This window comes from Fringilla coelebs (assembly GCF_963513975.1).
Source record: "Fringilla coelebs genome assembly, chromosome: Z".
Lineage (NCBI taxonomy): Eukaryota > Metazoa > Chordata > Aves > Passeriformes > Fringillidae > Fringilla > Fringilla coelebs.
This window is the reverse complement of record NC_140031.1, coordinates 32,067,703-32,090,739: the sequence shown is the minus strand read 5'-3', so window position 1 is coordinate 32,090,739 and position 23,037 is coordinate 32,067,703. Positions and strand designations below refer to the sequence as shown.

At 34.9% G+C, this 23,037-nt stretch overlaps 1 protein-coding gene across 1 annotated transcript in view; it reads left to right on the top strand.

Moving 5' to 3' along the window:
* The window catches only part of TTC39B (tetratricopeptide repeat domain 39B), a 73,059-nt gene extending 56,697 nt beyond the window's left edge, over positions 1–16,362 (top strand). Inside the window, exons 7-19 of the mRNA XM_084224828.1 lie at positions 1,281–1,345; positions 1,506–1,611; positions 2,928–2,993; positions 4,546–4,654; positions 5,491–5,558; positions 5,646–5,705; positions 6,008–6,169; positions 7,115–7,206; positions 7,496–7,616; positions 9,558–9,669; positions 12,946–13,063; positions 14,182–14,298; positions 15,304–16,362. Of these exons, the coding sequence (XP_084080954.1) occupies positions 1,281–1,345; positions 1,506–1,611; positions 2,928–2,993; positions 4,546–4,654; positions 5,491–5,558; positions 5,646–5,705; positions 6,008–6,169; positions 7,115–7,206; positions 7,496–7,616; positions 9,558–9,669; positions 12,946–13,063; positions 14,182–14,298; positions 15,304–15,400 (1,293 nt within the window). The 3' untranslated portion in view covers positions 15,401–16,362. The remainder of the gene's footprint in view (positions 1–1,280; positions 1,346–1,505; positions 1,612–2,927; positions 2,994–4,545; positions 4,655–5,490; positions 5,559–5,645; positions 5,706–6,007; positions 6,170–7,114; positions 7,207–7,495; positions 7,617–9,557; positions 9,670–12,945; positions 13,064–14,181; positions 14,299–15,303) is intronic.
* Positions 16,363–23,037: the final 6,675 nt, after the last annotated feature.

Here is a 23,037-nt window from a genome sequence, read left to right as displayed (position 1 = left end):
ATATTTTCAAGTATAAGGAAGTGTGTTTGAAAGTGCAAGTCAGTTTTGCATGAATGGGTAGAATGTTTTCCAACTAACAAAACTTCAGCTGTAATTTCCAATTCAGTCTTGCTCTCTATGCATATGATGTCAGGAATAATACAGTAATGAAATGGGCATGCTTAGCATTGCTGAGGTAACAATTTAGCTCACAGAAAGATCTGGTATTTTATACTGTGTGGTGCTAATGATTTAGGTTGTGATTCAGGGACTTCATGCTACAGAGTTTTCAAATTCACTTTGAAACTTGATTCCTGAAAACAGGAGTTGTTTGTCTTATTTTTTTAAGGTATGTGAGTGTTTAACAAGGTTTTATTGAATATATTTTAGATAATCTTTTCGAGTATAAATTACAAGAAAGAAGCGAGGTGCATAGGATACTTAGGTCAGATTAAGTTCCTTTGGCAAATGCTTATGAACTACTTGATTTGGCTAGAAGTGTCAGGAAACGCTATTAATGGAATGCTAGTCTTTCCTGAAACTGGCTTGCTCTTTTACTATGTGGAAGCAACCCTCTTTATTTTTATTGGGTGGGTAGGGTGTCTGTTTTAACCATGAAAAGAATTTTGAAACAGTTGTTGAAGGAGATGAGTTAGGACTGTATAAAATAATTTTAAAATCTTTGGCATTTCTGAAATGTCAGCACATTTCCCTTTTATGTGAATTCTGGGAGAAAAAATTTCATTCTGTTGAATGATGTCTTGCTTTTCAGGAATTTAGTTTTGATGGGAAGTACATTGTGGGTTTGTTTTGGTTTTTCTAGAGGTTAGTAAGCGCATAAATTGAGTAACACAGGTAGTTACTTCTGATCAGCAGTGGAATTTCGTCTGTTCAGGGGATTTTTCATTTTGTCTTCTGCCAGTTTCTGTAGGCATCCTTGTGTATGTCAGAATCGGCATTTCCAAATATTTGAAACAGTTCCTGCAGCACCATCTGGTGGAGAGCTTTCTTGCTTCATTTGTATACATTCAAATTCTGCTATAACTAACACTTTGACTTTCGCTTTCACCTCTCTCTTCAGTTTTAAAATTTGTAATGTGCACCAAAGAAATGTTTACCTGACAACTTAGAGCAAGTGTTAACGTCAGTCTTACAGACACATCTAGTGACTGAAAAACATTTTTAGTGTTTCCTACGCCATTAACTTATAAATAAATGCAAATGTAGCTGGAGGATTTTTATGTATGTGTTTTGTGTAATATGAACACACCATATTTTACAGTTAGATCTTTTTCTTCCAGGATGAAAATATGATCAACTTTATCAAAGGTGGCCTGAAAATTAGGACAAGTTACCAAATATACAAGTAAGCTATTGGAAACTTGACTTCAACATTAATATAAGCAGTTGGAGTGGCATTAATGCCCCCAAAATACAAAGGAATATTTTTGTATCTATCATAGTCATCAATCATAGTAATTTCTGTGTTGTGTTTCCCCTTCCCTCCTTTTTTTCTCCATCACAAGGGAATGTCATCAGGTGCTACAGACGACTCAGGGGAACAAAAGCAAAAATGAAACATATTACCAGTTTGAAGGAGGAGTAAACCTTGGAATTGGAGCATTCAACTTGGTATGACTTCTTCCTCTACAGTAAGGCCATTGGGTTATTCTGTAGGACTGTCTTTCTTTGTATTTATGGTACTGTAACTGATTTAACATTTACACATTTGTAAAATAGAGATACAGTGTTTGGAGGTTTTATGCAATATGAAACCAGCATTAACTTCTGGCATGCATGCTTTCTGGGATGTTTCTATTAGTTTATTCTGAACTGTTTAGTTCTCTGGGAGTAACTAATATATGTATTTCTGAAGTGAAAAAGGAGCTGCATCTACCTGTGTGTAGCAGGATTTTTGAGATGCTTGCACTATGGTTACAAAATGCCTGGAGTGACTGTTTAATTTTAACTGCCCCATGTATCTCATTCTTTTGCTTCAGTGACATACTGTAGAGTCACATAGATAATTATAGTTAGAAGAATGAACAGTAGTTTACTGAGTTTGTGCAAAAGAAAATCGGCTTTTCTTTACAATTTGCTGCAGTTACCTTTTCACATCTGTTGTGGCAATGGTGAAAGTTGATTTCTGCCAGTATGTTAATTTCAGTATCATTCTAGACTGGGATGGCCAATTTAAAGTATGGTCAGAAGAACTCAGGTTTATCTGCACCAGACTTTAAAATTCAAGCAATTGTGTTCATAAGTGCTCTTGTCTCTCCTATTCTTCATGGAGTCCTCTCAGTAGGAGGCTTAGCAGAAAAAGTGTCTGATGGGGAAAAAGTAGTAGGGTGAATGGAGCTTTCTAAAAACTCAAGTTGGCCTGCTTCTTAATGCCCATTGAAAAGGTGGTTATGATGTTTGTACATTTTCTGTTGTGTAGGATGTGGAGGATGCAGTTACAGAGGGAACAAAAATGCCTATAATGGGGGGCTAAAAGATAGCAACAGATAGTATTTCTAAAACCACAGATCTGCTGATTCAGTTCTCCCACAGGAGGAACAAGTAGAGCCTCTGTGAGACTCCCAATAAAATGAAATAATGGTATAAGAAGATGACAGTTGCAGGTTTCAAGTCATACTAAAATAGATAAGACTTTCATTCCAAAAGACCCACAATTTTCAAGCAATTCTGATCAGCTGGAGATAGAAACATCTGTCATTATGTAAAGAAGCACAGCTGGATTCTGTCTATTTTCATGCTGGATGGTCATCAGAATTCTGAGCATGCATGTTTACTTTCAAGTTCTTTCATGTTTTAATTTTTTACTAATGTGTAATAGCATTTAACATAGTAGCTGGCCTTTTTGGTTCCTGTTTATAGCAATGTAACTTTTTTTTTTTGAAGTGTAGATGTTTTTAATCATCTTTTTATTTTTAAATGTATTTCAGATGCTGTCACTTTTACCAGGAAGGATCCTCCGACTTTTAGAATTTATTGGATTTTCTGGCAATAGGGTATTCAATTTGATACTTGTTTTACAAAATAATTTCTTCTCAGATAAAAGACTAGATGAATTTAATGCCATATATTCCACACTAGAAGTATGATAACGATTATTTATCAGTATTTTAGTGTTGTTAAAAAGATAAATAGGTTAGATAACACAGGCATAAAAGCACATATGGTGATATTCCATTCTTTAACATCCTTGGGAAATGACCAGTTTATTAAAGAGGAGATTTTGCCAATGCAATTTCCTTTCCTTTTGCTGACGCTTAAGTAGAGGATATCAGTTTTCTTTTCTAGTAATGTAGCCAGAAATTGACATTGCTCTCCAGTAACTGAGGGAAGAATCATATTTCTACATTTTTTCACCCCAAATCCCAACCCATTTCTTAAAAAAAAAAAAATTCTGAACATCATGTGTCACCCTGGAATCCAGGTACATTTTTCTCTGATGAATGACAAATATATTTGTAACTTGTTTTGTAAGTATTTTACAGCTCTTTGAAAATCTTTTTGATGCCCATGAGAAATGAAAAACCCCAAAAAACTCAAGTAAAAAACTGTAATAAAGTAACCCACAGAACTGTACACGATTGAACTTCAAATTATTACTGCTGCAGTCACCATATGGTCTTATTGCTGTTAGATTGTCCACAATATGGTTCTCTTGTTGTAAAATTAGACTTCAGTAGAGACCAGTTCATTCTGTTTCTTCCTCTGAAAAAACTGGTTCTTGCTGAAGCTCTTCCAAAATACACATTTTTCCCTGACTAAAAATGCAGTAAAGGCTGAAAGAAAAAGAATGATTTTGAAATATCATCACAATTTTTTCTGTGTGGTGCTTGAATTCTTCTATAATTCATCAGGTTGCTATGCAATAAAAATGATCGGTTAATATTTGTTTTGAGGCAAAATTATGTTTCTGGGGAGTCACTGCTTTTGATCATGGAAGCTGTGAGCTCAACGCCCCTCAAACAGTCAGGCTGTTATGTAATGGGTCTAAACAGAAATGTAAGGGAAGTCTCATGTTAAATCTGCATAAGGCTTCATGAATCTGGATCTGTCTTTAGACATCGATGTATCAGCACAGGTAATATTTTGGTCAGAGCCTCAAAGTAGTGGCTGACTTGATGGAAGAGAACTGAGGATAATCAGGGTTTTCGGTGTAGGAAGAGTCATGCCAACAAGTAGCACTGGAACAGTTGGGAGAGTTTCCCACTGAACATAGGTTGAAGGATGTTATTCAGAAAGGCTCATAGTCAGAACACAATGGGGAAGGGTTGTAGACCCGTGTGTCTGCATGGTTCATGTGGTGTTCCCATTTCACCAGAGCACTGAAATGCATGATTTTGTTAAGAGTTAGATTAGTCTTCTCCTTCCTGAGTGCTATTAGCTGTGACAGAAACGTTTTGGTAGAGAGTTGTGTTGGATTTGAGATAAGTACTTAATTATGAAATACTTACATCTGAAAGGAATACTGAATTTTTGTTAGCCAGAAAAAATTGATAGTAACTCTGTATACTTATAGTTAATTCTGCATGTGTTTGTGATATTTCTTAGGAGTTGGGCCTCTGCCAACTACGGGAAGGCGCATCTGGCAGCAGTTTGAGGGCCATTCTGTGTACTTTCACCCTGTTGGTTTATCATACTTACGTCTCCTTAATCCTTGGTGAGACCCACTGTGTAGCTTTTCAGTCATGCTACACCTTACGATAGATATTGTGATTTATTTTTATAACAGAATTTCAAAATTGTGGCCAAATAGGCGTTTGCTGTATACTTAATTATGATCTAAAATTAATATCCATGACAAAGCTGTGTCTGCAGAAACAGTGAGGATAGATAGCATTATACCAACATCTTGCTCCATTTGCAGGGCTGTCTCAACAGCAAAATATTGCAAAACATTATTAAGTTCAGAAAAGTCATTATCCATAAATTAACATCAGATATTATGAAAACGATCTCCAGAAAAAAGCTATACAACCAGAATTAATTGCTTTTGCCATTTAGAGCTGGAAGTCATAATTAATTCTCTATGCTTCTTTACCATATATTTTCACATTCTTTAATATTTAAGTATTTTAGTACTTGTCCCTCAGGCTCATCAGGAAATTAAGGAGAACTTCATTTCTTCCAGTATCACTTGTATTTCATTATTGAGTTCAAAATTAGGAGAAGAGGCAGCTGAGGAATGTTTTCCTATCTTGCTGAAGTAATTAAAGGGATTAAAAAATATAACTAGGATCAGTAATGGAACAGTCTAAAAATATTTCTATATCGTGTCTAATTCGTTTCTGCTTACAGACATTTAGTATTTTTAAATCACTTAGTATCTTTGGGACAAGAATTTAGTTTTATAGAAACACATTATGATTAAATAATTCTGCTTTCGCATAAAGCAGTCATGCATTGATCTATCAAATACGATATGAAAACAAAATCTTAGTCTATCAAACTTGGTTTCTTTTAAGTACATTGATATTGGTTTGTTACGTTTTCTAGGTACAGGGGAAGCCAACCTTCAGGAAGCAGACAGTCTCCTTGAACCTTACCTCCTGAAATTTCCAAATGTGCGTATTTCTAATAAATTTTATAACATAAATGTATTTCCCTATGCTTAAACTCCTAACTGGTTATTTTTCTCATCTCTTTTCAAGGGTTCCATTATTCTATTTTATGCTGCCAGAATAGATATACTGAAAGGAAATTTTGAAAAGGTAAATCATGTTTTCTTTCTAAGATTTTTGTTTAGTGTTTAGCCTGAGGAGGAAAAATAATGAACGCATCAATGTATCAGTTGGACTGATAAGTATGCTGTTATCCCTGTTCACATTCACTGTCAGTGTTGATTCAGCCCTCTCTCTAAGTGAGACTGAAAGGGAAGTTTAACTCATTTTACTTGTCAGGTGTTTTCCACCTAGGTGTTAGGTAAGAACTTCTCCTGTAATTAGACACTGCTCTCACATGGAGCTGTAATTGACCCAGTTTTCATCATTCTTCCTTAACTACTCACTCATAGGCACAATTGAGGTTCCAAGACTGCATAGCAGCCCAGCAAGAGTGGAAACAGATTCATCATCTCTGTTACTGGGAACTGATGTGGTGCTACACCTTCCAGCAGGACTGGCTTCAAGCATATCGGTATGCAGACCTGCTCAGCAAAGAGAGCAGGTGGTCTAAGGTAAATGGGCAGGTGGACATTGTTGTGATATACCAGTGGTCTCTACCGTTAAATTTACTCTTCACTCTGCACAATAAATGTAATGTTTGCCTTCCTGAGAAACTCATAAACAAAGATGCAATGGGACCAAACTATTTTAACTGGGTGGTTAAGGATGACTATTTATTTCATGTTTTGAAGCAGCAGAACCATAAACAACAATGCTTTGGCCCCTCCAAAAATTGACGTACTTACCCAGGTTGGGAGGAAGAAGAGGGATAGGAAAACTGTAAACTAGTCTCTCAAGTCAAGTTCTAACCTTCACTAGAAAAACTTGGCTGAAGAAACTATGTTTGGTGTTTATAAACACACACACCTACTCAGCAGATGCTTTGTGGCACAAAATGAGAAGGGCTGCTGGCTGCTGGGGACAGGATCTCACAAGAAAAGCTGGGCTATCAGATAACCTTTTCCTTGTAAAAACGTTTTTCAGAGTATGAACCAAGTGCAATGTGCCAATAACCTTTTATGCATTATTATTACTGTTCCTCTATAGATTACTGTTCCCAGTTATTAAACTTTCTTTGAATGAGTACCCAGATATTTCCTTCTGTTTTTTTCAAGCATGTCTCTACATGTGATAGATCATGTAATAACAGTAATGGACTTTAGAATAGTTAAGTCATTTAATCTCATCTCTTTGACAGTGGTTTGCATAATAAATTCTGTTATTTGCAGGAGATACCTTTAACTTTCTGACTAATATAAAAATATAAATACATTAAAAATAAACTTACAGCATAAATTGTGTGGCAAAGGGAATACTAAACTTTTATGTTTATATCTGCCTGAGAATTATGGGAATACTTTGCTGCAGAAATTGGGTGAGAGATTTGAGTCTTTAATTTATTGATTAAACACAGAAAATTAGATGGGGTAATCTGTTGCTGTTTCTTTTTGAAATAGGCAATATATGTATTCCAGAAGGCAGCAATTCTATGTATGCTTCCAGAGGATGATTTGAAGAGGACTGGTGAGGACATAGTGTCTTTATTCAGGTAAACTTTTATAAAGCAATAAAGCAGCTGAATGTTTGCTCTTTCTCCCCCCATGTCTTTATCTTGTGTGACTTACTTCTTGCTTATAACCATAAATTTTCCAGTTTTTTATCTTTGCCTTTAGCATTAGAACTGCTTTTATCAGCAAAGATATATCATATAGCTCTGGTCTCCATGGTGTAAAACAATTATAAGATGTCATATTTCAGAGGGAAACAGTAAATATTTCTAACTGAAATGAGATGAAAAAAAAAGACAACTTTTTTTTTTCCATTTTCCCTTCTTGTAGACAAGTGGATGGTCTAAAACAGAGAATTGCAGGAAAATCTATCCCGACGGAGAAGTTTGCAGTAAGGAAAGCTCGGCGCTACGCATGTCCTCAACCAGTGAAGCTGATATTACCTGCCTTGGTATTTGTTCTTGCTTTCTTTTCATCCTTTTCAAAGAGAAAAGAAATCAGAATAGTTCATTATACAGGGAAGGAATAATATCGTTAGGTATTATATGTCTGCATTTTAAATTTTTTAAAGTACTGCATTAATGCAGTGTGACTTTGGTGAAAAGTACTAGGGACTGGATCATACTACCAACTAAGTAGCAGTCTGAAACAAGTGACATATTTTTCATGTGAAAAGTTCAGCATACAGAAAAGTGCATTAATGTTCTTTAGGCTAGCAGGATTTTAGTCTTTGTCTTCTAGAGTCATTAGGAAGTTAAAGAGTACTTTGGTACTTTCTGTTTTTCTTACGAAAATGAAGAGTGGTGGGTGGTTTTTGTTGTGGTTTTTTTATTCCCCTTGCCTTGAGTCTGATTAAAACAAGCAGAAGTTAAAGTAACTTCATGAATGCTATTCTAATTTCCCGTATTTTAACGTCAGAGTCATTAGTATTGCACAGTCTGTTTCTACATGCACAACAGTGATAGTTTTCATATGTGTATGCTAATATCTTTGTACATGCATAATTTACCAACAACTGTACATGAAAAAACCTTATTTAAGAAGAAATTTCTTATGTTAAAACTCATTGATATAGAAAGAGGAGTCCAAAGAAAATTTATGCACTGGTTCTAAAATTCATTCTATATTAAATTGCATGTAGAAGACTAAGTAAAATTTGTCTTGGGCTTGTACAGCAGAGTGCTTGTAAGTTGTGAGTATGTATATTTGGTCTTGCTGTCAAATCCAGCATTCTGTTTTAATTTAGGAATTTTTTCATCATGGACTAAGCATAACCAAACGTAGTTTATGGTCTATTTCAGTAAGTATAAGTAAGACAGGACTACAGAACTGAAATAAATCTAGCATGATGTAGTTGATGGTGTTAATGACACTGTTTCAGACTTTGATACAACCAGATTTTTCTCTGTCTGAAAACATACATATTTACAGTAAAAATGCAAGCGGAAATATTTTACCAATGTATTGTATCAGCGTCAGAATGACATTAGGCTTCATATTTCAGAGGTGTAATTTCAATTACGGTAGAGCAAATTATATTCTAGTTTGTAGTGACTGAGTAAAGGTCTTGGGAAAGCTCCTTGTTGGTTAGCATTAGCCCTCCTCCTCAAGTTTTACAATGTGTTCGTGTATCAAAACAAGCTTATTGGTGACTGTTGTACTGAGGCATCTGGGAAGATATGTTTCCAGGATTTGCCTTGTTTTTTTTCCCAACAAAATTTGGTAGAAATTATAGTAAAATTGTATATTGGATGTGCCTACTGGAATCACATTTTATCCAGAAAGTTGTATCTGCCTCCAGTTTTGCTCTGAATGGAAGGTAATTGTCTATTGATCAGAGCATGCGTGCATATATATATATATAAAAAACAACACAAGAGCGTGCTTTTAGGTGCATACTTGCATTAAGTATACTGTATATACAAGCACACACTCCAGTGCACTCCTAATTTACCTATCATCCTTTAGAAATAAACTACTTTTAGCTCCTTCTTTGGTTTGGGTGGCAGGGACCACAAGTTGAATCTAAAGCATCCAGTTTTGCTGATATGCTGTTATGTGGGTGATGGTAAACTGTCCTGATAAAATCTGTTCAGTTTAATTTCTGAAGATCAGTGAAAATACATGAAAGTAGAATCCATTAAAAAGTTATCAAAACACTCAAATCTTAGAAACCCTGGTTAACTTTGTCAACACACGTTCAACGTAATTTTTCATTTCCTATTCATAGATGTGTTGTACCAAAACAAGCTTTGGTAGTATTTTTATGTGCTCAAAAATGTTCCATAATAGCCTTTTCAGAGGCATTCTTTAGTTAAATATTTATGCAATTCCATGAGTTTTTCTCACCTTTTTGTTTTGGTTGGTTGTTTTGTTTTTTTTTTTAAATCAGGAAATGATGTATGTCTGGAATGGATTTGCAATTGTGGGCAAAAGAGCAGACCTCACTGAAAACTTACTGGTAACAATTGAAAAAGAAGAAGCTGCTCTACAAAATGAAGCTAGTAAGTGATCAATTAAGGTGGAATTAATAATCTTAGAAGAAATGCTGGCATTTTTCCATGCTTTTGTCTTCTGATATTCTGCAAAGTGAGTGTTGGCTTTGCCAATGTTCTAATTAAGTCCAAATATGGAAGTTTTGGAGCCTTATGGAAAGTTAGGAGTGCTTCTTCAATATATTCTTTATGCAGTGATTGATGCTGCAGACAAATACAGAAAACTCAGGGACATGAGGTTATTATATCACAGAACATTACTGGTCTAGCTTAGTTTTTCTTGTATTTGAGAGTGTACTTGGACCATAATCTGCTGATGTCTTAAATGTCTGAAAAATACTTTTTCTAAACCAATTTATATCACATTTTATTACATAGGACACATGCTGCATAGAATATGACAAAGTATAAAAGATATGATGAAGTGCTATGCATGAATGAGTCTGGTTTTTTGTTTTGCTTTCTGGCAAAATAAAACACATTTGCTAGTTGTAAAATTAAGCATACTTAACAAGTAAACTTGACCACGGTTTTACATCTTGGAGTAAAGTTTAGAGAATCAGCCCATAATTTACTCTTAAAAAAACTTAAATTCATTTATTACTACTGGTTTACTGCACAAATACATGCTTTTGTCAGATTTGATCAGGATGGTTCTTTTACCTGTAATGTGCATTTTTGGGGAGAATTCTCTTTTGAGCTTTTCTAGAATAAATATTACCATTTTGCCTGTGAATGTTTTTAAATGATAATTTACTAAAATAATTTCTATTGAACCCAGATTCTAGTCACACTTGTGAACAACTTAGTGGTTAAAACAGCAATTCTGAAATGTAATATATATCTAAGTCTGATTTACAGTGTAAATTGAGGCAATGCATAATTATATAGGGACGTGCAAGAAATTTATAAAGGTCAAATCTGGATGATATAATAAACCAAGTGAGAGTAACCTGCATGGCCATGTTTGAATCGGGTTCCTTTATTTTCTGTGTTGCCCTTCACTTTTCTGCAGAATCAATAGTGTGCCTCTTAAATCTCAAGCATTTTCCTTTTTTCTTCTTGTAATATTAAAACAAAAGTGTAGTGATATGCAAGATACTTGCAAATAAAGTAATTCCCATGAGCTCCACATGGAGGGTTCTGGCAGAACCTGTTGGAAATCCAGTACTATATTGTGCAGAGATTTGTACTAGAAGTACTCCTCAATTGTTACAGCAAAGTAAATTTTCCTATCAAAACCCTGAGTAAAGACGTACAAGGTACCAAAATTAAAGCAATGGAGATAAAACTACTGTGTTTGTTCTTATAGAAATTCACTGTTTGCAAATAGGATATAGTCTGGAAGTGTATATACTTTCTATGTTGTTTTTTTAGTATATAACTTCAATCAGATGTAATTTTATTCTGAACTTCACATATGTGATCTTGATCTGCTTTTAAAAATATGGGTTCAGTGAAAATAAAGTCTCTGATTATCAGAGTTGTCACTGAATCCCTAAAAAAAGAGAGAATTAGGGAGCTAGCAGAGTATGACAAAGTTGCAATATAATTTTAGTAGACAGTTTTTAGTGGTAGTAATACCAAAGGATTGCTAAGGTGCTGTGAAAAAAGGGTGTTGATTATACCCAAAGGTCACTTAGGGACTGAGACTTCATAGAATTGTTTTTACTTCATTTGCTTCACATGAACAGGCACAGCATGGAATCTCTCAAGGACTGAAAGTAATTTTATGTTGTATAGAGCTGAAAACAGAGATGGTAGAAAGAACAAATGGAAGATACTAGAGTTGGGGTTCTTATTTTTTTTTCCACATGATTTCTGGGAGTCTTTTATTTTCATTTCCAATATATAAAAATAGAATATTTAACTTTAAGAAAAAAAAAAAATTTTGCTTGTTTTTTTATCCTGGTAATGATACTTCCTTGGGTGTAGATCACTGCAGCTGCAAAGATGGTTCCCCCACATTTATTATAAGGTTATCTCTGTTAAATTGGCCTGTGCATTTGTTGTTTGTGCATTTAGTGTTAATGTTTTAGCTTATATTCTTTTGGGAAATAAGAGTACTAGTTGAAGTCCTTAAAGATTGGCGAGCCCTTGCTGACATCAGTACATGGCCCCAGTAATTTCAGTGAGTGAATCCTTCAAGAGACAGTCACACAATCCAACACCTTAGCCTAGCAAATCAGGCTAGAGAGAATGCTAAGTACTCCTGCGCTGCGCTTCTATCACTAAAAGCGCAGTCTCTCAGTTACAATCTATCAAGACTTTCTGGGTTTAAACACAGACAGAAATAAGGCTGAACATGGTGGCAAAGCTCTTTGCAGAATCCTAAAATGCGTTTGTCTCGCATGTTTCAGAACTGTTTATGTAGGACTTCTTTGGCAGACTATTAAGGAAAAAATTAATATGACCTTAGAGAGCTGGTAATTAGTTGTAAACAACATGATCTGAAGGGAGAGTGTTTTGCTTCCTGAATTGTTAATGTATGTGGTGCCATCTGTCTATCCATATGTGTATTCATTCCTTTTTTTTCCTTCCTTGTACCCAGCAAATGCTACAAACTAAGGGAACTAAAAAGGATCACACTTGTTAAGTAAATTTTGAATTTATTCAAACACCCTCTTTCATCTGGTGTTTTTAGTCCTATTGAACATAAGACTTTAAATAAAGTTTTTCAAATATTATACACTATTACTTATTTTCAAAAATTTTTCAAATATTATACACTACTACTGAGGCTTCTCAAACATTAGAGGTGATAAAAATACTAGTAAACATGGTTTCTTGAATTTGTACTGCAAAATGATACTTCTGAAGAGTTCTGTAAGAGAGTCATGGTGTGGTTTTACAGGCTTTTTTATGCCACTGATGGTACTGGAGGTCAGCCAGTGCTCTGTAATAGGGGAAGCTGTTAAGATAATATGATGGTTTCTGTCTCACTGTAGTTTAGCTATGGCAAGTAAGAAATCTTTAATTTATGTAATGTAATGTATTTAATTAATGACTGTTTAATCTTGAGTTAATGAAGTTTATGCCTATTTGTTGGATGTTTCAGTTTCTTATTTCTTCTTTGCCTGTCTTTTAAGAGAGAGATATGGATGTTGTGGACGCATCTTCTTTAGTAAACAGTATTTGAAATCATGCATGAAGGTTATGTACATTTTGAGGTATAGAACATGAGAAACAACATCCTGCGTCTGAATACATATTCTCTATTGAAAATCTAATTTTCCTTTTCATGATGTCTTCAAATTGTTTGACATATCTCACTTTTACTATTAGATCACAATGAATACTTTGTGGATGATGTGTGCATGTTGCAGCTACTGAAAGGCCTCTGTCTGAAACACTTGGGAAGACTCATGCAAGCTGAATTATGTTTCAGTAAAGTAATTCAAAGGTAAAAAAGAACAGAAATAGATTTTCTAGCTTTTGGTGACATTGCTGATACTCCAGTTGAGTATCCAGTTGATACTCCTCTGTCATGTTAGAATTTTGAATAATTAAACATCATATTAAGGATCTGGAATTAAAATACCACTGAAAGTAGTTAGAAAACCAGAAGACCTTGCGTGTGTTTTTCTGTAGCAGTTTAGCTTTGTATATGTGGTGTTTGAGGCTAATAAGTCAAACTGCTGGGTAACATACCCGAATGCATTTGGAATTGTATTTGCAGAGCTGTAAGTAAGGACAGTACAGATAGGACAATACAAGACAATATAGATAGTTACTGTTTGTTTGGTTTATTTTTTTTATTCAGTATTTAATACTTCAGTTGTTATGCTTCCCCATGTAGATGAGAAGTTGTTGTTACATGTTTCAGTTGAAGACTGGTTTCTCTTGTGCTATGGGTTTTCAGGTCAGCTCCATACCAGCTGTAATAGCTTTTCTATATAAAATATGAGTCAGGTTGTAGTTGAAAACTTCTTGTAAGTTTTTAAGTATTTGGGCTGAAGGAGCATATTTACATGTGCAATGTTTCTAACAAATTATTTAGAAAAACTGATAATAGAATTTGTTATTGAAAATTATGTGTGTTTTAGTTCTCTTGCCATCTTCTTTTCTCGTACCATTTCTAAGGTCCCCTGTGAGTTTAGTCAAGCACATTGCAAGTTAGAGGCCAGAGGGGTTTGATTGGTTGCAAGTCAAAGGAGCACTATTTATGAAACATCTTTTTCCAAAGAGAGTTGGCAGTGGGCAGGCTTTTATAGCTGAGGTATTTAAAAAAAAATCTAAAGATAGCAGTTCTTCATAAAGTGTATGTTTTGCATGGGTGAGGGTAAAAATTTTCTGGTGCATGGAGTACCTATATTTTGTTCAACTTTATTTTCTTCATATTTAGGGCTGCTATGGTGCTTTAAGACTTTTTATCGATGTGTACAGAATTAATCAGTAAAAAAGGCTTCAGAATGCTTTATTTGGCCATGTGCTGTTACAGGCAATGATTGCTCTTAAACTTAACTGGTGACTCAAGACAGGGTTTTAAGTAGCCATTTCTGTATTTTTCTCATTTTCTAGTGAGAAGCAAATAAAATATGACAGCTACTTGGTGCCATTCACGCTGTATGAATTGGGTCTTCTGTACAAACAGCAGGATGAGACAGAAAAAGCAATAAGATACATAGAAACTGCAAAGTAAGTAGATTTTTTTTATCACCTTGTAAATCAAGAATAACTCTGTATTTGCAGCATTGAGGACACTTGTTTTTTCTTCCTGACAGTTTCCTTGCAAAATCTAAATAATTATAAATCTCTGTTCTTGATTTGCAGGACTTGTCCAATATAGTTGAATGTTCCAGTTTCATAAACTGTCCTTCAGACACAGTGGAGTAGACAGATTCAAATAAGACACAGTATGAAGGGAAAATGTTTACTTCTTGTATGGGCTCCTGAGATGCCGAGGGTCCACTGCATGCATGGGAGGAAGCTGGAGAGTCCAGGGAAGGGATATGTACCATTCTGTCCCAGAGGGCAGCTGTGGCAATTAAATCAGTTCCACTAAAGGTGTTCATAAGAGAAGCTCAAAAGCCAGTACACCTGTCTGACCTCACCCCTTTTTCCTTTCACATGGTGTTGCAGACCAGTTGAGAGTTTAATTTACTGTAGAGCAGCATATTTGCATCATCTGTAGATTGTAGTATAAGATAGAATGTCCCTTGTGTTTACAGAGAAATGGCCCAGTCTTGTAATAGTGTCCCCCTATGGGGTTTTGTTTGTTTGTTTGTTTGTTTGTTTTGGGGGGATGGGATTTACAGAATATGATTTCTGTACATATGATGTTTATTACTCTGGCTGAATTGTGTTCTGAGTTGAAGCATACGTTTTCTACTAACACACTTTTCTGTAGTATTTTGCATTTTCACAGCAAATTTCAGTAATTGGGAGGGCTGTTAAAATGATAAAAATAAGTGAAAGAGATGCTAAGACATGGGTTCAGTTTATCAGGATATCTAATTTTAGTATTGGTCTAAGTTTTCTTTGCTCAATTTGTGGATGTAGTTTTAAATGTCTCATAACTCATCTGTGTGTCAGTCTCTGCTTCCTTGTTGGAGGAATAAAGACTGTTAACTTACAAACATATGAAGTATAAAAAATTAAATCCAAACATCTTTTTCTTAAAATAAGTTGTCTGTTTTGCAGAAACAACTACAAGGAATACTCTATGGAGTCCAGGTTGCACTTCAGAATTCATGCAGCACTTGACAGCTTGAAGGTATCACCTGCTTCAACACCTTGAATGAGGAGGGATGCTTTTCATGCGTACGATAAATAGCCTACACAATCTTTTTTTAATCATAGAGAAGAACATAATGATTGTTTTCTGTCACTTCTGATTTGATGTCATTCTTTTAGACTTTTCTGTATAGCGCCTATACTGTGTCTACATGCTGTTAAAGAAGACCTTATATTTTGTTGATAAAAATAATTTAATATTTGACTTGAATGGGGGATATTTTTAAAAAAAGGTGATGGTGCAATAAAGTTTAATGAAAATACTTTATTTTTTTTATATAAGAACAGATGCAGGTTATGCAGTGAAACTGGTGATAATTTCTGCATTTTTTGAAAATTTTATTTTCTGCAGTGCACTTGAGACTTTTTTTCCCTCTGGAACAAAAATGCAACGTCTGCAGATAACCTTACCCACAATTTTTGGCGTACCATATTCTGAAATTTGTGTTCCAGAGGAAAGAATTAGTAATTTGACTTAATTGACTTAAGTCAATTGACTTAATTTCATTTTGGGAACAAAATTAACCTGTGTGAAGTGCAATATTTTTACTCTGTCAGATGAAGCTAAGGAGGGCTTCAGATGAAGCTAAGCAGGGCTACAGTTATGTCTTTACAGGTCTGTTTCAGTCAGAAGAAATGCATATAGGGGATATTTTTCACTTGTAGAAAAGCAGAGCTACAAAGGACATTATGTCCTTGTTCTAAAGTAGAATCAGCAGTCTTAAGTTGATCCTGGCAAATTTATTTCACCTGCTTAACAAAAAAAAAAAGCACTGAGAACAGTCATATTGGAACTTACACAGGATGTCTTTCCCAGTGAGAAAAGACTGGGAAATTTTGCCTGACGTCTACCCCAAATAGTTCTTGACACAACTGAAACTGATTGTTTCCCATCTTCCCTGTCATGGATCTGGAGAAAGGATTGTTCTTTCCCTTTTTTAAGTGATCATTAGTATTTGTAGACTAGCACCCTAGTTGGTATTCTCTGGTTTTGGATCCCAACCAAAGTAAATAAAATATCAGTGGATTTAGCTATTTTCCTAATAATGAGTTAGAATTCATATTAACAGAAGTTGATTGTGCAGCAAGAAGTGAATCCACGTTTAAATTTGCTGTTAAGAAAATGTATATATTCTAGTCTAATTTCTACCAAAAATGAGCAGTAAAATTGAGATGCTTATAAGTGCATTTTTCTTTTCATGCTTCTATGCAAACTTCAGTGTCAAATTGAATTTCCTATTTATTTAGATAAACAGATTCTAGCTGTCTGTTCTTAAAATTATATTTTTATTTAAGTAAACACCCAATAACTCTTCTTTCACTAGCTATTGCAAAACTTGCCATTTCCATATTTAATCCATGTCCAGTATGTTTACTTCTGCACAGTAAGTTCATAGTACCTATGCTTATGTATGTGATTTGCTGCTCTTGACTACCACCCAAGCAAAATCAGGATGAAATAAATAGGTGAAAAATGTGTCCTCAGTAAAGGAGTAACTGGAGTTTCTAATTAAATACTCAATATGATCTAAATGCTATAGCAGTTCTTCTCAGGTTACTGAGAACACAGCTTTCCTCTATGACTTATAAATAATGGGGTCATTTAATTGCTTGTAATTCTATAATAGAGTGGTATATTTACAGGAGAATTAAGAGTTTAAAAATATAAACTAAATAAACTTAATGGGTCTTTCAAAATGGAAACCTGATCCAAAGTCTTTCTTTGTTGGTTTGAATTTCTGCCTATTGTAAATGTGTAACTTAAGTTATTGTGTAAAATTATACACATGTAATTTTGAAGCTTAAATACTCACAACTGAATTACTGATAAAGTATGCATGTTTATTTTCAAATATATTTAGTTGACTGTAGCTAAACCTCAAAATAGAGATTAGCATATGCTATCAAATGACTTCTCTAAAGATTTACCCATTTATATATATCTGATTGTAAACTGTAGTGAGCATAAACTCATATATTTTCAGAAAATGCTTTTGATGCATCTGTGGGCATTATATGTTCAGTTTAGGATTAATTTAGTTTAATCTGATTATTGGATTAGGGTCTGCTTCATTTTTCTGTAGAAGGTGATGGGAACAATTGCCAGTAAAATTTCTGTAATTTGTGTTCCAAACAGTACTTCACTTCAGAAGAGTTATAACTGGGACTACAGACTCTCAGGGCGGAGTGTGATGTAGTCTCTGATCTCTTGTTTTTGTAGGGAGTGTCTTACAGCTAGTATTTTAGGGGTGATTTGAGATAGAAATCAAAACTAACAAAAAATGAACAATGATTTCCTTAGAAACTGATTTTTGAAAGTTTAGTACAAACCTTCAAGAAGCAGTGTACTTTCTCCATGGGTGATGTTACTGACTGAAGAGAGATTAAAAAGAAATATTTCCTTCAGTTCAGCCTTCCAAAGTTAATATTCGTTCCCTGAGTATGTTATACTGTGTTTCTTTTGGGATCAGCCTTTTTGCACTCCAGGAGAGGACAGGCTCATTCACAAAAATTTCCAGTACCCCCCTCTGTAGTGTTTTGAGGACCCAATATTAAGTGCTATTTAGAGCTTGCCTCTTTTCTGTGCTGCTGTTCCAGACTTTGCTAGAAATATTGACTGATCAGAGTTCTTACTTTAAGCTTTATTCTGAACATTTTTTTTCCAAGTTGTTAACAGTGGCGTATAAATGTGTGAGTGATTTGTAACCCTTCAGTTAAGGTGGGTCTCCACAGAGCTGCAAGAGATGCTTAGTTTTCCAAATGCTGCAGAAAAGTGCATGTCTCCTTGACAGAATGCATCTATGATGCAGTATTATTTAGGATATTATGCCCAAGTTAAGTGATTTCTGTCTAAGAGTTCAGACAAAAGGTCTGTGGCTTTTTAATTTTTTTTTTTTTTTTAATCTGCTGTATTCTGTACTGGGCCTTAAATACAGCTCTGATTTAGTCTTAGCTGCTGTTTGTAATGTTCACTGCACATGCTCATCCTCCATGGGAATTTTGAATATTGTGCTGAGACTTAACTAAGCAAAGCTGATAATTTACCTATGATGCTATAGCCTTTCTTGATAATAGTAGGGCTTATAATATATACGAGAGCAAATGTAACTTGTTCATTTAAGCAAGAAAGGCTGAGCTTATAGTTAGATTATGACAAAAGGTCATTTAGTTCTCTCTGATAATGGATGTATGTTTTTTTTAAGGTAAGCAATAATAAATTAGCCTGGTTATAGGACAAAGCTTCTCTTTGATTAAGAATTGCATACTTAGAAACTACTACAAAAAACTTCATGTCTGTGCATATCAATCAAATGTTAATCTGTTGAAAGATCATTGTAGTACGGTTTGTAAGTCTTTATTCATCAGAATAAAGAATAAATTTCTCTTTTTAAAAAAATTTTGAAAGCAAATATATGTTAAAAGAAAGCTGATGCAAGATTGTTATATATCTGTTCTATTACACAAGGGATAGCAGCTGAATGTAGCACTTTATGGCCAGATAAATGTATAATAATCAGATCTTAAGTTTCTAAAACACCTTGCAAAGTAATGTGTAAAACAAGTAATTTCTTGTAACAAATTCAACTTAGACTTTGCAGTTATTTTATTACAAATCCTAATGTTTCATGTCTTTTGTTTCTGTATATTCTTACACTGCCTAGTGCAGCAAAGAACGTTTATATTTGCCCTGGTGCTGCAGTCTCTTTGCTTCTAATCGACTGAGGTTTGCACATGTTTTTATCTGGTACTTGATGAGTAAACAATGAGGGAAGAAAAACTTCATTCCTCGTTTTCTGTATCTTCTGGTTTAAAGAGCATGTAGAATTGTTCATTATGATGGACTGGAACGGATTTACACTTCAGAGGAATAACTCACATATGCTTCTGCTACTGAGTGTTGAATTTGGCACTGTATTCTAGTTGTACATCAAGAACCTCCAGATGAGATTTACCAAAGCATTATCATCAAAAAAGGCCTGATCTCTAGTTTATAAATGCAACCTTACACATAGAGCTCTTACACAACCTGTCCAGACTGGGAGGTTGTACAAAGCTGTCAAGGTCTGTTGAGTGAATAAAGGGTCTTTTGGATGTAGATAGCAAATACAAAATAAGCTGCTGAGTTTCTTGTTTTTTGGGGGGGGGTTTTGTGGTGCTACTCGTGTGTTGGGATTTTTAAAAAAATGTGTTTTGGTGTGTTTTAAAAAAATGATTTGGTTTTTTTCCCTGTAATCTGGTAATAAATGCTATAGGACAGCTTAATAAAGAAACAGTGTGGCTCTTAACTTTGCAATTGGTAGAAGAGTGCCTTCTGGAAAAAAAAGTCAAGAGTTCATGGTTAACATAACAAATTTAATGCTTAGTGATTGCAAGATTAAGTACTTTCCTTTTTGTAGTGGCGTAAGCGTGTACTTCCAGTCTGTAGAGAAGCACATGTCAGCTAGTAATCCCAGATAGGAGCACCTTCCTAGATTTAGTCACTGATCTAAAGAGAGAACTTCTTCAAACACCTAAGCAGTAGGAGATTTTTCTGTTTTCAGTGTTGGGTCTTCTGTTCCATGAAAGTTACAGTGGTTGAGATTCAATATCTGTGCCATTGAAGCATGGAAAATACTTAGTGTTCATGTCATGTGACTGGGAAAAGTCAAGGTTTTACTAAAATCATGCCTGAGAGATTAATGGTCTTACCTGCTTGAGCATGTAAATGTGGACCTCAAAACTTCGTATTCATACAGTGGATATAAGAGTATATAAGGATAATTTTACTGATAAGCTTAAATGACATGTTACATCAGTATTTACAGTCAGAGTGGAAGGATATGTAAAATTAGGTTAATGCTACTTATATAGTTTATATTAGTCTTAACTTTTTCCAGAGCATTAGGTGATCTTCAGAATTAAACTTGGTTGTAGAAAAGAGGGCAGTAGGAATTTAAGTATGATTTTATTTCCATTACAGATTTGCTCAAGGTCATGGAACTTATATCCAGGCAAAACACATTGCCTACATAGACTCAGGTACAGATAATAAAATTTTCATTTGTAACACCCCACCCACCTTGATTAGATTGTTTCTCTTCTAAGAGAGGTTCTGCATTGCATACATTGATGAATTTACATAAGCAATATTCTACAAAGGAATCTAGCTGTAGTTAAAAATTTCATAGGTGTAGAATATGCATGCTCAAGCTTTGCTTTACTTGGAAAAGGTGCCTGGCTCAAATCTCCAAATTCTAGTCATACCAGTAAAGTCACTTCAAATCCCATCTATATTAGTTTTTACATAGGAACATTGAAAACTTGTTGACAATGAAAGAATGTCAGATATTCCTTCACCCACTATTAATTGGTTTTGCATTTTGAAGAAAGTGTATACTTTTTTCCTATATTATGCATAAAATTCAAGACCAATTTCTTTTCACAACCCAAATGGAAAGTACTCTTCCTGTAGTTTACATTAATTTCATTAGACTATTCCTATGCTGTGGAAGCAACTTACTTCATTTATTGCAACAATAATACTAATAATACTGTAATCATTGTGTCTGCTTCACAATGAATCTTTGGAGTGGGAGCTGCTTTAAATCAGATTTTTTGAGTTGAAAGAAAAGGAAAAAAGGTGAAAGTGAAATGTGTTGTGGGGAGTTCTGAGTGGCCATAGAAGATGAACAGTTCTGTCAGGATGTTACTTTAAATGCAGTGTACTCTGGAGGCCTATGAGAATACATCTAATGAATATAAAATTACAGGCTGTTTTTCAACAAGCTAAGATTTTAATAGTTTAGGCAGAAAAAAAAAAATAAATAAGCCTTGGCTGAAAAATAAAGCCTGCAACCCGAAATACTGCATGCTGTTGAGTAACAACAGTTCTTCTTACTGAACAAGTCAGTCTTTTGAGGAAATCTGTGAAAGATCCAGATAAGCTAACTTAAGATGTTGGATATGTGCTGTATGTGAAAAGTTACTTATAGAATGTTATGTGTTGGAAAGGACCTTAAAGATCATCTGGTCCTAATCCCACCCCCTGCCTTGGGCAGGCACACCTCATCCTAAACCAGGTTGCTCAAGGCTTTGTCCAGCCAGGCCTTCAGCACTACTAGGGATGGGCATCCACAGCTTCTCTGGGAAGTCTGTTCCAATTTCTTCCTAATCTCTAACCTAAATTTCCCCTCCTTCAGTTAGTACTCCCGATTCTGTCACTACAGGTCCTGAATCCCCTCCCTTACCCTGCTGGCCGGGCAGCTTTTTTTGATGCAGCCCAGTGTTGGTTTGCTTTCTGAGCTACAAGTACACATTGCCAGTTCATGCTAAGTTATTCGTCAACCATCCCCTCACATCTTTCTCCCTAGGAGAGCTCTCTCCATTGATACCTTTGGGAGTTGGAAATCAAGCCATCTCTTTAAAATCAAGTTATCTATTTTCTTGTCTAAACATTTCTGGTTTTCAGTGCTACTTGGTAAATTGGTGGGCCTTACATTATGAGTGTTCTGTTTTCTATCTTTTTTCCTTTTTGTTGTTAATTTTTATTAAAGCTTCTCTGTTTATTTGATATTTTACCCAAATAACACGTAGCAATAAAGATATCGGTTTTGATACTGCAGAATTGAATTCAAATTTTAGTAATTGACATTGGCAGGACAGAAAACGGAATTCTGGTTTTTGAAACAAGCAAGTTGCCTTAACTTCAGGAATCTTACCTATGCTAAATGAGATTAGGTCCACCAATCTGAATATCCTCTAATGTGTCATCTGGAAATTTTGTCTTGATGGACTTTGGAAACTGTTACATGCCCACTGTTTCTGGTGTATAAAACCCCAGTGAGAATTTGTCAGCATCTGTTTTCCTTCTGGAGAATGCTGTAGCTGAAAAAGGACCTTTCCTTTAATTTTTTTTCCTTGAATTTTTTACTGCTTTCCTGGGACAGCAAAGTTGGATTCCTATTCTCACCTCTTTGCTAGACTGTCTGAAATTTGTAGGAGTCTTCAAAGACATTTTTTTTTTTTTTCATGAGTGTCTAACTCCATGGAGTAATGTGCAGCTGAGATACCTGCTTGTCTTTGCTGGCTGTGGCAGTTGCCCCCACTCAGATGGGAAGGAGGATAGCCACTAGGAAAGGGAGAAAATGCAAGAGAAATTAATGTGTGAAGGATAAGTAAGAATATGTTGGGTAGGAGTTTCTGTGGCACATGAACAATTGATGTCACCTTAGACTATGGCACCAAATAGAATATTATGAAATGATGAAGACTTCTATGACAAGGCTTGACAGAAATGTGTGTAGGAAGAGAAATTATAGTGCAGAGTACTCACTTGCTAACTAAGTGGAGGCAATGTAATCCAGAGGTGGTGGTGTTCTAAACAAACAAAAATAAAAACAGAAATAAAAATAATAATTAAAAAAAAACAGAACCAAAACCCCCCAAAAAACCCACAAACAAAAACCAAAAAGAGAACCAAACCAACCAACCAACAAAAACCCCCCAGACTGCTCACTTTGCAGCAGGGAGACGCTGCAGGGGTGTTATACAATTTCAGAAATAGCTCTTCCATAGTTCTTAAGTTACAATGTTGTTTTTGTAGTACGGCTCTGACAATAGATGAAAATTTATAGCAATTGTATTTTTAACTATTATAATCAA